This window comes from Equus przewalskii, chromosome 14 (assembly GCF_037783145.1).
Source record: "Equus przewalskii isolate Varuska chromosome 14, EquPr2, whole genome shotgun sequence".
In the NCBI taxonomy this organism is placed as follows: domain Eukaryota; kingdom Metazoa; phylum Chordata; class Mammalia; order Perissodactyla; family Equidae; genus Equus; species Equus przewalskii.
In genome coordinates, this window is record NC_091844.1 from 13,491,692 (window position 1) to 13,509,140 (window position 17,449).

A 17,449-nucleotide genomic window follows, 5' to 3' on the forward strand; every position below is an offset into this window, starting at 1 on the left:
AACATCAGTCCCAACAAAGCCTGTTTTTTCTAGACAAAGGACAAGGAAAGGACACTTAGCAACACAGAAAACTTTTCGATAATGCTGGTTTACTTTAGTCAAACACCACAGAAAGAACCGTGACCCCACCCCACCCGTGTCAACAAAGGCCAGTGGGGAGCCTCAACTTCTGTCCTCCCCATGCTGTGATGAGGTGCCCCAACTCTATCACCGTGGTGGTGTCAGAGAAAGCCAAGCAGGGAGCTAAAACTTTCATCCCTGCCAGGAAGAAACAGGCCCTACTCCCCGTGGTGTCAGTAGAGGCCACGTGGGGACCCTGGACATCTATCCCTACCCAGCACCTCCTCTTGCCTCCTGCTGTGGTGGCCTCAAAGCAGGCTGAGTGGAAAGTTAGAACTGTCACTACCACTTAGCAGTAAAGACACTCCACCCACTGCCAGAGTGCTCTGCCCACCCTAGTGGAGACTACATGGGGAGCCAGAACTCCCACACCTGTTCAGCAATAATGAGGAACTCACGCCCATCACTTGAGTGTCAATGGAAACAAAGTGGGGAACCTGGACTTCTTCCTCCACTAGTCATTAATGATTCCTTTGCCTGCCACAAGAGTGTCAGAGAAATTGAGAAAGTTTAAAGGAGATCCAGAGTCACACAATGTAATGTGAAAATGTATCTGTTTCAATCAAAAATCACTTGTCATACCCACAATCAGGAAGATCTCAAACTGAAGGATAAAAGGTAATTAATAGATGCCAACACTCAGATGACAGAGATGTTAGAAAAATCTGAAAAATATTTTAAAACAGCCTTCATGAAAATGCTTCAAACAGCAATGACAAGCATACTTGAAACATAAATAAAAATAGAGTCTTGGCAAAGAAATAGAAAATCTAAACAAAGAAAAGGAAGATATAAAGGAGAACCCAATGGAAATTTTAGAACAGAAAAATACAATAATCTAAATAAAAAACTCAGGAGGTGATCTCAACAGCATAAGGGAGGGAACAGAGGAAAGAATCCATGAACTAGAAGATAAAACGAATGGAAAGAACTCAATCTGAACGACGTGGAGAACATAGTCTGCTATAACAAAAGATCTAACATTTGTGTCCTTGAAGTCCCAGAAGGAAATGACAAAGAGAGCAGGGCTGAAAAAGCACTTGAAGAAATAATGGCTGAAAACTTCCCAAACTTGGCAGAAGATATAACCTACAGATCCAAAAAGCTGAGCAAACAGGAGAAACCCATAGGATAAACCCATAGAAAGTCACTCTGGCATACATCACAGTGAAACTTCTGAAAATTAAAGACAAAGAAAAAATCTTGAAAGCAATGACAAACAATTTGAATTACACCAGATTTCTCAGTAGAAACCATGGAGGCCAAAAGGAAGTGGCATGACATTTTTCAAGCACTAAAAGAAAAGAACTATTAAGCTGGAATTGCAAACCAGCAAAATGTTATTCAGGAATGAAAAAGAAATCAAGACATTTTCAGATGAAGGAAAACTGAAAGAATTTGTCACCAGCAGACTTATCCCAAAAGAATAGCTAAAGAAATTTCTTTAAGCAGAAAGGAAACCATAAAAGAAAGAAACCTGGAATATCAGGAAGGAAGAAAGAATGTAGTAAGCAAAAATATAGATAAATACAATAGATTTTCCTTCTGTTGAGTTCCCCAAATTATGTTTGACTGTTGAAGCAAAAGTTATAACACTGTCTGATATGATTCTAAATAAAAGTAGAAGAAATATTTGACTGTTATACACAGAAGAGGGGAGAGGGATGCAAGACAGGTAAGGTTTCTATACTTCACTTGAAATGGTAAAATGAGGACATAAGTAGACTGCGATAAGTTATGTATATATAATATAAAATCTAAGCAACCACTAAAAAAGCTATACAAAGAGATACACTCACAAACACTATAGATACATCAAAATGGAATTAAAAATGTTCGAGTAACCTAAAGAAAAGCAAGAAAAATAAAACAACAGAATGAAAAACAGAGGAAACAATGAAAAGGAAGTCAGACTTAGGTCCTATCATATTAACAATCACATTAAATGTAAATGGCCTAAATAATTCAGTTGAAAAACAGAGCTTACCAAAGTGGATTAAAAAATGTGAGCAAACTCTATGCTGCCCGTAAGAAACTCACTTCAAATATAACAATATAGGCAATGAATGTAAAAGGATGTAAAAATATATATCATGCAAATATTAACTGAAGAAAAGCAGGAGTGGCTATATTAATTTTATATAAAGTAGACTTCAGAGCAAAGAAAATTACCAGAGACAAGGAAGGACATTAAATAATGATTAAAAAAAGGTCAACTCATCAGAAAGATACAGCATTCCTAAATGTGTGTGTAAAACACAACAGACTGAAAAATACATGAAATAAAAGACATGATAGAACTGAGAGGAGAAGTAGGCCAATCCTCAATTATACTAGGAGATTTCAACATCTGTCTCTTAATAGTTGGTAGAATAACTAGCTAGAAAATCAGGAAGGATATAGAAAAACTCAACAACACCCTCAACCCACAGGATCTAGTTGACGTCTATAGAACATTCTGCTAAGCAAAAGCAGAGTATGCATTGTTTTAACGTGCCCACCTAACATTACCAAGACAGACCATATCTTATGCCATGAAAGAAACTGCAGAAAATTTTTAAACATCGAAGTCATTAGACTGTGTTTTCTGACCACAATGGATTCAAACTAGAAATTCGTAACAGAAAGACAACAGGAAAATCTCCAACCTCTTATAAACTAAACAATACAATTCTAAATAACCCATAGTAGAAAGAGGAACTCTCAAGCAAAATTTTAGAAATACGTTGAACTGGATGGAAGTGAAAATAAAATATATCAAAATTACGGGACATGGTTAAGCAGTGCTGAAAGGGAAAGTTACAGCACTAGATACATACGTTAGAAAGGAGTAAAAGCCTCAAAGCAATATCTAAGCTCCCATCTCAAAAATCTAGAAAAAGAAGAACAAAATTCATTCAAAAAAGAATGAATTAATAAAGATAAGAGCAGAAATCCGTGAAATTGAAAACAGAAAAATAGAGAATATCAAGGAAGCAAAGAGCTAGTTCTTCGAAAAGATCAATAAAACTGACAAACCTCTGGCAAGACTGTCAAAGAAAAAAGAGAGAAAACACAAATTACTAATATCAGAAATGAAATAGAGGATATTACTACGAACACTGAAAACATGAAAGGTCATAGGGGAACACTAGGAGCAACTCTGTAAACGCAGATCTGAAAACTTCGATGAATGGACCAATTCTTAGAAAAACATAAAATACCACAACTTACCCAATACGTAAGACAATTTGAATACCCCTATAACTATTAAGGAAATTGAATAATTTAAACATTCCTTAAAAAATCTCCAACAGATGGTTTCATTAGAGAATCCTGCCAAACATTCAAAGAAGAATTAAGAATAATTCTGTAGAACTCTTCTGGAAAATAGAAGAGGAAGAATCACTTTCCAAATCTTTTTACGAAGCTGGTCATATCCTGATCCAAAACCAAATAAAAACAATATAATAAAAGGAAACTGCAGAACAATATCCCTCATGAATATAGACACAAAATCCTTAGCAAAATATTAGGAAATAGAATTTAGCAATATATAAAAAGAATTATATGCCAGGACCAAGTAGGATTTATTCCAAGGATGCCATGCTGGTTTAATATTCAAAAATCAATTAATCTACCAAATTAATAGGCTAAAGAAGAAAAATCACATAATCATTGTCATTTGGTGCAGAAAAAGTATTGAAAAATTCAACATTTTTGATAAAAACTCTCATTCAGGTAGGAATAGTGAGAAAGGTGCTTAATTTGATAAAGAGCATCTACAAAAAAATGTGCAGTCAACATTATACTTAACGGTGAAAGACTGAATGCTTGCCCCCTAAGACTGAGGCTGAGGTGAGGTTATCTGCTCTTAGCGCTCTCCTTCAACATAGCGATGGAAGTTATAGCCGGTGCAATAAGGCAAGAGAAAAGCATATAGATTGGAAGAAAGTAATAAAGTTGTTTCTATATTCAGATGACTTGATTGTTTATACAGAAAATCCCAAGGTATTTACAAAAAAGTTCTAGAACTGAGAAGTGAGTTTAGCAAGGTCACAGGATACAAAGTAAACATACAAAAATCAATTGTATTTTTATACACCCGCAATGAACACAACAGTACCAGAATTTAAAAGATAATACCATTTACAACTGCTCATAAAAATGGAAATACTTAGATTCAAAGTTAACAAAACAGGAGTAGGACTTATATGCTGAAAACCATAAAACACTGATGAAAGAAATCAGACCTAAATAAATGGAAAGAGATACCATGTTTATGGACTGAAAGACTCTGCTGTTGTTTTAAGAGCCTATGGGTACCCTTTACTTTTAAGACTGTGAGTCGAGAGGGAAAGCGGAGGCAGCAGCCAGCCCTTAAGCTACTCAGGCATGTCCCATTGCCAAGGACAGTCTAAAGCCAGCCTAAAGCACTAAGAAATGCATGCCAGCCCTGAAAAGTGCTTCATTCCTTGGCTTTCATCCCCTGATGCCCAATCTCAGTGAAGGGGGATCCTGGAGAGCTTTGGGGCCTCAACATTTGTCTCCCTCTCTCTCACTGAACGTGGATGGTGTCAGGCTTGCCGTCTCCAGCCTCTGCACCTGCCATAGGATGGAGGGGAAAGAGGAGAGAAGCGCTGGCTCCCGGGGGGGTCAGCCCTCTTGCTTCCTCACTCTAATGGCCGAAGTGCTGGGGGCTTTTGCAGTGGTGCTGATGATGGAAGACTTTTTTCTCTATAAAAATTTTTTAAAATCTGAAAGCAATTCCACAGTGAAGTCATTAGGCCACCCCAGGGAGTCTCAGCTATAATTTATGGCTCCATGTATCCTACCATTGTAATTTTGTTTTGCATTCATTAGGATGGGATTTCTTTAAAAGAAAAATCTCAAGGAATCACAGTTCTGACAACTAACATTAACCACCGTGTCACTCATAGATATTGCAAAGTCTCTAATTCTGAAGAGTAAATTAATTTCCCTTGTGTGAGAAGCATCTGAGTGGTGTTTGGATCCCTCTCTAGGGGGTGCTGATTGACTCCAGGAAGAACCCGCTGCTTCTATGGTGACATCATGTGCTGGAAGACTCTGCCCACACCAGCTTCTCTGGCTTTATTTCATCCGTCTTGTCCCTCCCTGGAATTTGGGGAGAAGAAAATTGGCCATTGTTGTTAGGGACATAAAAAGGGCAGGTGGTTTCAGGAAGCTTCATGTGATTCCACCCCCGGCCCCTAATTTTTCTTACTGGTCCATAGACAGCTCAGTTTCTTCTCTATCAGCAATTTCGTTCTTTAATTTAAGGTTGGGTGAAAAAGACTTTCCTCTTCACCCTGGAACTCTTTTTATAACAGGGTTAGTGATGCAGAATAGGTTAGTGCTTTGTTCGGGTTAAAGAAAAAAATAAAGAGGGCTTCTTTGGGGACATTTTAAAGTGGCTTTTCTAGATCAAGGATGGGTAGAATAAAAGGTACTCCTAGGAACTCAGGATAATGGTAACGACTGTGCTCATGACAGCTGCCATGCCTTGAACACCTACTGTGTGTCAGGCATGGTGCTAAACACCTGTCGGCACTGTCTCACTTAGTCTCACAGTCACCGTCAGCCCCTTTTCATGGTTGAGGAGCTTGAGGCTCAGTGAGTTTGTGTAACTTGCCCAGGGTAACACTGCAGGTGGCAGAGTCTGTGTGCAAACCAGGTTTGTCTGATCCAAAGCCTGGGTTTTAACCGCTAGCTCCTGCCTCCCCTCCTGGAATGACTAAGGTGACGTGATGTCGACTTGGCCCCATTACAGCCTCCCATGGGCAGCGTGAGGTACCAGAAGAGGATAAGAACAAACTCAGTAGAGAGGCAGCCAGGTTCGCTGCTACTTATTGTGAAGGGGTTTGAGCCATAGTATGTTGGGTCAGACCCACTCTTGTTTGTGTACTTGAGCCCTCAGAGAAGAAGCTGGAACTGGCCAACCTTCAGATCCAGGGTGACCCAGGCCTGCTCTCTGCTAGTCCTTGATGGTCAGGGTTACAATGGTTATACACCAGGGTTATAATGTTGGCTAGAAGTGGCTCACCCAATGGAAATATGGAGACAGAGCTACAGGTTTACTCTGCCTTGTTGTCTCTTATCTGAAGGGCTTCTGGGGTCCCCCTGGGGTCATCCATCCTCTGGTGGGAGGAAGTGGCCTGGTCCTAATCCCTGTGGGTCTGCGGTCTGCTCCCTTCGGCACTACCCTTCCAGTGCCTGTGGATTGGGTAGACAGTCTTTGCAGCCTCAGATAGCAGAATGTCAGCCCCTGCCAGATACTAGCCAAGACATTAGACTCATGGGTTTCCTGTTGGGGAGGGCCTTTAAGTTCCTGGCGTTTTGATTTGGTGTGACCTTTGAGAAAGGGAGAAAAGGAACAGAAAAGGCGCTTTCTCTTTGTACTCTCCGGCCAACAAAACATGGGCTCTCATGTCTGTTTTTGTGAGTTTGGGGTGGCTGTCCCTGCTCTCTCTATAGACTTTCTGTCACTGATGCCAAAGCACTCTCATTTTTTTTTGCATATCTGAAATCTTCTTGTGTTTAAAAATTGTCACTGTCATTGACCCCATCACAACCATTGAGGATCATCTATTCCGTGGTGGTTGGATTGATAGATGGTTGAGGGTTGGGAGAAAAAAAAAAGTGTTTGGAAGGTGCAAAAATTACTTGTTGGGATTTTTGCAGAATTGGAAGGCACTTTTGTCCTTCCTTGGGGCCAATTGACATATCTAATCACAATCAAGGCTACTATTAAAGAAGCACTATCTATATGCTAAACACACACACACACACACACACCCTCTTACGTCTCTCCTACAGATGGATTGAAAGTTGCCCATTTGAAGAATGATAGCTAAAACATGGTGGATGTAACATATTGAGCCTGATGGTTCAAGGCAGGCTTGCTTTGTCAGAGCAAGCTATTAAATATTCAGCTTTAAAAAAAAAAAAAGCAAGAGTTGTGTGCAGCCCAGCCCCTACCATGATCCTAAGCTTGACCCCAGGACCCCAGGGTGGGATTGGTTGGGATTGGGTAGGGTGAGGCTTGGGACTAGGAGTCAGGGTTTCTGTTGCACACATTACTTGATAATAAGCCAGGTTTTTACATCCTGGCTGGCTGGCTGAACCAAATCTGCCAAGTCCAGCCAGTGCCATTTAAATATCCTTTGTAACATGTTCTCCCTCTGGGTTTCTATTTTCAGGAGCATCACAGACAGGGGAGACATGGGGACAGATGGGCTGTGGGCTCTCTGAGAGGTTGGGAGGGTCTCCATTGGGGGCCGGTGAGAATGGGGTGCAGTGGTCCACTTGCAGCCAATCACGGCTCCCTTGAGTCCTGTCTGTGCCCAAGTTATTAATAAGGGAAGGTGGCCAACGGGAGTGTGGCCTGGGCCCAGGAACTTGCTCAGCTTTTGTCTGCAGAAGTCAGCACTTTGACAGCAAAGGAGGCGGGTTTTGTCCTCCCTCCCTCTGGCAGCAGGGGTGCCTCCAAACCAGCTTGCACCCCGAGGAGGCTCAAGGTCAAGGGCAGAGGCCCAGCCACAAATCTCCTCTCCTTCTTCCAATTTGACTGGATGTCATTCAGAGTAGACTGATGCAATGATGCTGTAGAGCAGGAAACATGCGAAGCAATTATCTTTTTAGTAGGTCACTGGCCTCCTTTGGGAGAAGAGAGCAGAGGGAGAGCTGGGACGGCAGGCAGCACGGCCTCCCCCAGAGGCTGCGCGTGCAGTAGCTGTGTTGGTGATTAATAGCCGTGTCACTTCCCATGAATGTTGCTTTAAGCAGCCGTGTTCAAAATTGAGTGGGAATGAAATAAAACAACCCAAAATAAATGTTTCCTCTATTCCTTAAGAGTTGCTGGAATCCAGAAATAGCTTTTCCAATCTATAATTTTAAATGGCATCATTCACAGCCCTCTTGGAGCCTCGGCTTTATTTTCACGTGGATGTTGTTGTGCACACGCGCGTCACTTTTTGTTTTTAAAGACCATGAAAAATTTGAGCTCAGTGACTTTGGGTTTTTTTCCCGCACTGAAATAAAAATTATGTTTACAGAGAAAAATACAGCCTTTACATGGGTTTTTAAAGAAAAATAGTAACCCTGCCGAGGAAAAGGACAGGAAGAATATTGTGTCCATATAGATCATAAACTGGAACAGTAAAAACGTCTGGCAGGCGGTAATTGCTGGCCAGCTGCAGGGATTATAGCCCCGTGAGCTGTGCTCAGGGCAGCGTGCCAGGACACTGGCAACCAGAGGCAGGCCTGGACCAGCATGGCCCTCAGTGCGGTCGATGGGGGCCTGAGAGCACACACAAGGGGGTGACCACAGAGTGGAAGGGCAGGGTTCCTGCACTGGCTAAGCCCTCTCAGAGCACCAAGTCTTGAGGTCCCCTCTCGCTGCTGCCTCTGTTGGAGCCAGGCTGCCAGCTTGGGGACAGATGGTGGCAGTCATGGGGATGACTTCTGGCTACATCCCTGGGCAGGAGAAGGATCGTTGGCCTTTAGAGTCATGTATTCCCCTGCAAAAGCCAGAGAACACATCCGATGGGTGAGGAGCTAGCAGGAACCCCCGGCCCAGTGCTTTGGGGACTGTCAGTGTCTTGGGCCAGAGAGAGGGAGGGAAAGAGTACAGGTGCTGCCTGCCTTCTGCCCACTCATATGTTTCCTTCTAGTCCTTGGCAAAACATCAAAAACCAAAATGAAACAAACCAGCAGTGGGGTGGGCTGTTGGGCACGAGGGCAGGGTGGGTCCCTCATCTTACTTGCTTCCTCCATCCCTGTCCTCATTGCCCACTGGCTCCCACCCAGCGCTCCAGTGTCTGACAGTTAAGCTTTTATTGGACCATCTAATAACAAGCAGACATTCCAAGAAGCGGAGGGTGAATGGGTGGAGGCGTTGGGTGTGGAGCTGCTGAAAGATGGCAGAACAGTCAGTCTGTCATCCTGCCTTCAGTCTTTCCTGAGCGCTCACACCCGGTCGAGCTGGGGCACCTGAAGATGGAACAGGCCTGCCCTCAGGGAGCTGTGAGTCTGGCCACAAGTGAGGTTTTAAAATACAGGTTTTAGTGTTGTTCAAGTATGGGGAGGCCAGCAGGTCAGTAGACAACTGCCATTGAAAAGATAACTTGCTACTCACAGTTCCCAAGGGGAGGGGCCCGCCATGCCACACAGGGAAGCACCAGGGCAGTCAGGAGGCAGAGGGAGCAGGGAGCAAGGGGAAATCGTGGACAAGAGCCCTTATGGTGGTTTCCGTGGGAAGGAACGGGTGAGACAGGGTAAGCAGGCTAAACAGACTTAGGATTAGCTAGTCTCAATCATTTCAGTGGGCTCTGGAGTATGGAGGTTGTCTCTGGTTGTCTGGTACCCAGCCCTGGGGTGACTGGCACAGGGGAACAGTGGCCTAGAGTGTGAGAGCCCCATAAAGGAGGTGGTGGGGGTATGGGCTCTGGGTTGGTTAGTTTGCATACGGAAGATGTACTTGCAGAGGTGTCATTTGCTTGCTCTAGGAATTGGCTGGCCCTGGGAGGGACAGTCCCTCCAGGGTCAACAAGGGCCCAGATGTCAAAGCATCAAAACTTGAGGTTAACACAGGTGCACACAGTGCCAGCAGGAAAGGGAAAATTGCTCCTGTGTGGGAGGAATCCCAGCTGAAGTGCTGAGGGCCTTCTGAGGAGACGCAGCTTCCTGCCTTGGTCTGGTTTGGTTTTTGAAGGGGCGTGGCGAAGAGGGAGGGAGTCTCAATGGGAAGAAGGACTTTGGCTGAGCCAGCAAAAATGTGATGTGTGGCAGTTAGGGGTGAAGTTGGCTGCAGGCAAGGAGCCCTGCTTGGACGGAGGCCCAGGATGGGAAGGTGTCAAGGGCTTAGCAGCAGGGAAAGCAGCTGGGGCACTCAACTGGGGCCCAAGTCGCTCTGGAATGCCACGGGAGGCATTTGGATTTCCTTCTGTATGAGCTGGCCAGAGCTGTGTTGCCCTCCAGGAGTCCTAATGAATTCATAGACTCATACAGAATGCCTATGCTTGCCATATATCATAGTCTCCGAGCTTAATTAACGATTTAGGATGCTGAAATAAATTTATTCTGGATGAAAAGAAGAAATCCACCGTGGCAGAGGCTGAAAACTCAGTGCCTCCCCGGCCTGCAGGTACAGACAGTGAGTGGAAAGGACTCTGGGGACAGCAGGGGACAGCCATGCCCCAACTGGAGGAGCAACGGCCTCTGAGCTCCAGGAGATGACATCATGGGAATGGGGTTCAGAGTTGCCAGATTTCCCTAGTGTTCAAGAAAGGCTGGAAATGCAGATTCTTGTGAAATCTCCTGAGCTTTGTGAAATCACCTGGTAACTCGGCAGTGCCTTAACTAAGCTCTTCCTTTCCTCTCAGCACCGGGAAAGGCACTGGGAGGCCTGTCCCCAAATGGACCTGTGGTGGCCTCTTTCTGCTCTGCGCCTGTCACCCCAATTCAACTGGGAGTGCCAAAGAGGAAATGGGATGATTACAAGGTGTGCCTTATTGGGGAAACTGAGGCACACCAGGTCAGGGGTCAGATCTGACATCCAAAGACCTTCCCTGCGGTCTTGAGTGAGCCATCCTGCCATGCTTCATCTGCATGTCCTCGTTGGGAAAACCCATTCATTCGGCAAATATTGAGTGTTTGCTCTGTGCGGGGCCAAGACAAACACTTCGCACACAAAAGCAGAAAATTTGATGGGACGCTGTCTAAAACTGTATTGTTATTGTAATGATTTTTCAGCAGGACAAAAACTAGAAGGTGCCGTGATCAGTTGCTTCTTTGGCTGTCCCTGTGTGGGTGAAGTTTCTCACAACGACGTTCTGGCAGCACATAGGAAATCCTGTTGATTGACAGGGTGGGTGGGTGGGGGCACCAGGCTCTCCCGCCCATGCCACCTGGTCTGGTTCTCTCCATGTCCCAGGCTGTGAGTTCAGTGGCCTTCTTGACCCTGGTGGCCGCCCAGCACCTGGTGTGGTGCCGGCAGAGAGCAGGCATCCCGCAGATGAGTGAATCGCGTGTGGCAATGTCTAGTTTCGGTAGACAAGATTTTAGCCACAGCGACCGTAGATGAAGCTACAGTATGATCACGCACGTAAAAATGAAAGTTAAGAGAGTGGGGACAAACGGAATTTGGAAAATGACCTGACATTACGATGACATCATTATCGGATCAGTGCTTTTTGTATTGGTTTCACAATGATCCAGCAAGAGCTGAGAGATCTCCTTCCAGCCTGACAGGCTCGTTGGGTGCCATGCCCCGCGGGGCTTGGGTGTGTGCTGGGATGGACGCAGGGTGTGGAGGGAGGGCAGGCGGGGTGGTGTTCCGCGGATGGCCATCTGCGGGGTGGTTACACTGTGCTGGGGGACTCCGTGCTCGTAGAAAACAAGCCTGCACTCAGAGTGCTTGAAGCGGCTGCCCTGTGTGTGCTTACTGTCGTCTACGTCCCCACTACCTCCCACCCACACGACAGGTCCAGACTGTGAATTCTAGACACCTTGTGCACTAAGAGATCATGGTACCCTTCTTTTAATTACAAATAAAGACAATAGTAAAACATCAAATTATGTTTAAGAAAGTCTATTAATATAAAATTTTAAAACATTTGCTGTTTCCCCTCTCTCCTCGAGTGATTGATGGATAGATATCCTCACCTCACTGGTGTCCAAAGCACAGGTTTGCCCTGCCTGTTTGATAACAAAGCACTGTGTGTACCTGTGTGTGCACGCCTGTGTATGCGTGCACATATGTGTGTGCATGTGGGCATGCATGTGCGTGTGAAATGTTCTTTCAGAAATCAACATGAAGGTCGGAGGCGTTCAAAGGCAGGAGGCTTCCAAGCCCAGGACTGTGGAGCATCACGGGGCACAGGGGTGACCTCTGACAGGCCAGGCTCTTGGCAGTCTGCAGCCGCGGGATTCTGACTGTGGGGGTTGCCTGTGGGGACAGTCCCACACTGCTTTATAAACTGCTGTGAAGAAGACCGGGGTTTGCCCTGACACAGCTGCCTCGGAGCGAAACGCAGCAGCTGTCCACAGGGCCCAGGGTTGCAGGCAGGGTGTGGAGAAGGTTGCAGGAGGAGAAGACCTCCGTGTGGAACCGCAGGGGGACTGAGCTGGGCTGAAAGTAATGACCCGCCTGTGAATCTGACAGGAGCACTGGGTTAGCATCGCCTCCTTCTTGAGGATGTCCTTTTGAAATATGTTCTAGGATATTGCTCTCATCCTATTAATTATGTCACAAACTTATTAAAGCTGAATAATTAATGATCGTGGGGCACTTGGAATGATAAAATGCCATGTAAATGTTAACGGATAAAAATTACTCTGTGTATGAAATAGATGCGCTGCTTTGAATATATGCCATGGTGGGAAGGTTAATTTCCACAAGAGCTGAAGAGCTTTCTGTTGGGCTGTATTCAGAAACGTGTGATATCTTATTATCTTAACCTCATTTCAGGAGGCTCGAGCATTCTGTGTTCTGATGTATTCGAACGGCAAATGTCTGCTTAGAATTTTGAGCTCTGGAAATGAAGTTGCCTATTGGATTTTGGTAAAAATTGTGTCTGCTTGCTTCTCTCTAGCCGGAGGCAGTTTGGGCCCAAAGCGAAGGAAGAGGTCAAGATCATTGAGCACCAAACGCAGACCCTTCGGCTGATGCCGCACCTGGCCACGGCCTTGGCCCTGACCTTCGCCAGCAGGTGAGATGGGTCTCAGGGTTTGCCCTCTGGAGGTGAGTGTGAGGCCCTGGCGTTAGTAAGGAGTGAGAGGAGAGAGAGCCAGAGGCTTCATTTTCTACCTGCAAGCAGGAAAGCATCTGTGGTTAAGATGCAGGGCTCGGCTTAAAAGTGATGTTCGGCTCTTGGTTGTCTGTATATCCAGATGAATGGGATCCACAGCGAATTTGAGAAGACTCGAACCAGTGTTTCTCCAGCATTTCTGAAAGAAAGAAACTTAAATGGTTCAAATTTCTCTACCTCTATAAAGGTTCTAAGTTACAGTAAAGTTTTCAAAAATAGGTCAAGGTGTGTGCACTTGAGGGAGGTAGGAGTCAGGCTATTGAATGAAACAGCAGTAACTACTGTAAATTCACATGGAAATTCACATTTTACAGCAGGTTTTGTCTATGCTTCTCCACTCTTCCTCCTCGAGGCCCTAGGAGGTGGCCTGGGCAGTTATGTGTCGCCACTGTATTCTAAAGACCAGAAAATTGGAGAATGCCTAAAATCACAGGGTCCAGGAGCAGGTGGGCTGGGATGTAACTCCAAACTTTGGATGTTGATCCTCTGTTCTTTCCTCCCTGTGCAACCCTGCTTCTCAGTGATAAGGACAAGAATTAATTTCTGAATAATTTAGAAATGATGTGTGTTTGAAATTTCCTGCACCCCTCAGTAAGCCCGTGCCAGGGTTTATAAAAAGATGGTCATGGGAGAGACCGTAGTCAGTGTGCTGGGCTTGTGGGGCTGCCTAGCTGCTGCTGGCCTGGCTGGGACGGGCTCGCTGGGCACAGCTCTGCTCTTACTGCCGTCAAGCCTGGAATCCCAGGGTGCACGAACAGCGAATCCTGCAGACTGAGCTTCAGGAACAACACTAAGGGAGATCCAAGCCACCTGGAAAAATACGTAAATTACTTACAGCCAACATTTCACTTACAATGTTTTTGAGGTTTAATTTGCATACAGTGAAATGCACAGATTTTAGTGTATTGTGTGATGAGTTTTGACAACCACATCAACTTGTGTAATGAACACTCAAACCAAATATAAAACATTTCCCTCACCCCAGAAAGTTCCCTCGGGCCCCTTTGCCATTGGCCCCCACCTCACCCCCACGGCAGAGACAGCCTTTCTGATTTCTACCTCCGTAGCTTGATTTTGTCTGTTCCTGAACTTCATATAAATGGAATCATACAGGAGGTATTTTTTTGTGTCCAGTTTATTTCATTCAACGTAACGTCTTGATGTTTGTCAATGTTGTTGGTGGTTTGTTCATTTTTATTGCTGGGTAGTAGCATTAAAAGAATAAATCACAATTTTTTAATCCATCCTCTCACTGATGCACATTTGGGTTGTTTCCACACTCTTAGCTACTATGAATAAGCGACAGTGAATATTCTTGCACAGTCTTTCATTTTTCTTAGGGTAAAAACGTAGAGAGGACGTGCAGGGTAATTGGGGACGTGTTTGTCTAGTTTTATAAGAAACTTCCAGCTTTTCATTTTACACTCTCTCGGGCGATGTATGAGGGTTCCAGCTGCCCTGTATCCTGACCGACGTTTGTTCCATCTCTTTCGCAATTTGATCCAGACTAAGCGGTATGAAATGGTATCTCATTGCAGCTTAAATTCATACTTACCTGGTGGCTGATGATGTTGAGAACTTTTTCCTGTGCTCATTGGCCATCGTGTATTTTCTTCACAAGGGATCTTTAAGTCCCTTGCACATTTTTCTAAATTGTGCTCTTTGCCTTTTTACTGACTTATAAGAGTTGTTTATATATTCTAAAAGCAAGTTCTTTGTCAGATTTACCTATTGTAGATATTTTCATCCATTCCGGGTTTTGTCTTTTCATTTTCTTAGTGACGCTTTTTGGTGAGCAGAAAATTTTAATGTTGATTACGTCTAATTTACCCATTATTTTTTCTTTTCTGAAGAGTGCTTTCTGTGTCCTCTCTAAGACATCTTCATAACCATAGCTTTATAGCAAGTCTTGAGATCAGGTAGTGGGGCTGACCTTACAGAAATAAAAAGGAATATAAGGGAATATTATGAACAAGAATGTGCCAAAAATTAGATAACCTATAAAAAATGGACAACAAAAGTACCAACTACCAAAACTGAATAAAGAATAAACAGAAAATCTGAACAGACCTATAGCAACTACAGAGATTGGATTAGTAATTTTAATCCTTCTAAAATTTAGAAGAGGAGGGAACACTTTCCAACTTATTCTATGAGGCTACAATACTCAATACCCAAATGAGGCAAAGATATTAGAAGGAAACTCTAGACCAAAATAACCTATGAATATCAATGTAAAAATCTTCAACAAAATGCTAGCAAACTGAATCCAGCAACATATAAAAAAAAATATACACCATGACCATGATACACCATGACCATGATACACCATGACCAAGTGAGATTTATCCCAAGAATGTGAGGTCGGTTTGACATACAAAAATCAACCAATGTAACATACCACATTAATAGAAGAGGTGAAAAAACCCCACGTGATCATCTCTACATATGTGGAAAAAGCATTTGACAAAATCCAGCACCCTTTTATCATAAAAGACTCTCAAAAATCTAGGATAGAAGGGAACTTCTTCTATCTCATAAAAGTCATCTATAAAAATTCTACAGTTCTGTGTAATCATATGTAATGGTAAAAGATTGAGTGGTTTCTCCTTAAAATCAGGAACAAGATAAGGATGTCTCTGCTCTCTCTACATCTATTCCCCGTTATGTTGAATGATCTAGCAAGGACAAGCAGGCAAGAAAAATAATGAGGCATATAGATTGGAGAGGAAGTAGTGAAACTATCTCTATTTATAGATGATGACGTGGTGTCGTAAATAGAAAATCCTAAGGAATCCACTAAAAGTTTGTTAAAACTAATAAACAAGTTCAGCAAGATTATAGGATACAAGATCAATATACAAAAATCAATTGTATTTTTATATCCTAGCTATGAATAATCCAAAAATGAAATGAGGTCAAACAATTCCATTAACAATAGCATCAAAAAAGAATAAAATACTTAGGGGTAAATTTAACAAAAGAAGTTAAAGAAGATGTGAATATCTGGAAAGGTGTCCCATGTTTATAGATCAGATGACTTAAGATTGTTAATATGGCAATACTCCTCTAATTAAAGTACAGATTCAGTGCAATCTTTATGAAAATCCCAGAAGCCTGTTTTTCAGAAATTGACAAGCTGATTTTAAAAATTTGAACACATGGAACAAAAAGGAGCCCGGATAGCCAAAACAGTCTTGAAAAAGGAGAAAGAGTTGGAAGACATACACTTCTCTACTTGAAAACTTACTACAAAGCTACAGTAGTCAAGACAGTGTGGTATTGGCATAGGACAGACAAATAGATCAATGGAATAGAATTGAGAAGACAGAAATAAAGCCCTAAATTTATGGTCAGCTGATTTTTGACAAAGGTGCTAAGACAATTTAATGGGCAAAAGAATAGTCTTTTCAACAAGTGGTGCTGGTGGAACTGGATATCCACATGCAAAGGAATGAAGTTGGACCCCTCCCTCACTCCGTCCATTGCAATTAGCCCAAAATGAAGCACAGACCTAAATATAAGAGCTAAAAGAATAAAACTCTTAGAGGAAAACAGGAGTAAATCTTCACGACCATGGGTTAGGCAATAGTTTCTTAGATATAACACCAAAAGCGTTAAGTGACAAAAGAAAAAATAGACAAATTGAATTTTATCAGAAGTAAAATCTGTTTGTGTTTCAAAACACACCATCAAGAAAATTAAAAGACGATCCACAGAATAGGAGAAAATATTTGCAAATCATATGTGTGATAAGGGACTTGCGTGTAGAACTTATAAAAAACTTCTGCAATTCAACAATAAAATGACAAATAACCCAACTGAAAAATGGACAAAGATCTGAACAAACATTTCTCCAAAGAAGAGATACAAATGGTCAATAAGCACCTGAAAAAATGCCAAAAATCATTATTCCTTAGGGAACTGCAAATCAAAACAACACTGAGTTATCACTTTGCATCCACCAAGATGGCTATAATTAACAAGATACTAACAAGCGTTGGTGAAGATATGATGAAATGGAACCGTCATACATTGCTGGAGGGAATGTAAAATGGTACAGCCACTTTGGACAACAGTTTGGCAGTTTTTCCAAAGATTAAACATGAAATTGCCATGACCCAGCAATTCCACTCCTAGGTACATAATGCAAGAGAAATGAAACCAGCTGTGCATACCAAAACTTGTACATGAACGTTCATAGCAACATTATTCATAACACCCAAAACATGGAAACAATCCAAATGTCTATCAACTAAGACATGGATAAACAAATGTGGTATATCCACACAGTGGAATATTATTTGGCGATAAAAAGGAATGAAGTACCAATATGTGCTACAGCAGGAGTGGACCTTGAAAACATTATGCCCAGTGAAAGAAACTAGTCACAAAGATCATACTGCATGATTCCATTGGTATAAAATTTCCAGAATAGTTGTATTCAGAGAGACAGAAAATAGAGCAGTGGTTGCCACAGACTAGGGGGTAGAAGAGGGAGTGAGGAGCGATTGCTAATG

The 17,449-nt window shown here is 43.1% G+C and overlaps 1 protein-coding gene across 15 annotated transcripts in view; it reads left to right on the top strand.

Moving 5' to 3' along the window:
• Positions 1 to 17,449, top strand: part of ACOXL (acyl-CoA oxidase like) — a 360,313-nt gene that overhangs the window by 155,163 nt on the left and 187,701 nt on the right. For all 15 annotated transcript variants that reach the window (XR_011525900.1, XR_011525904.1, XR_011525903.1 and 12 more), the window contains one exon: positions 12,714 to 12,830. Coding sequence is in view for 10 of the 15 variants with exons in the window: in XM_070572146.1 (XP_070428247.1) it covers positions 12,714 to 12,830 (117 nt within the window). In the remaining 5 variants the exon portion in view is untranslated. The remainder of the gene's footprint in view (positions 1 to 12,713; positions 12,831 to 17,449) is intronic.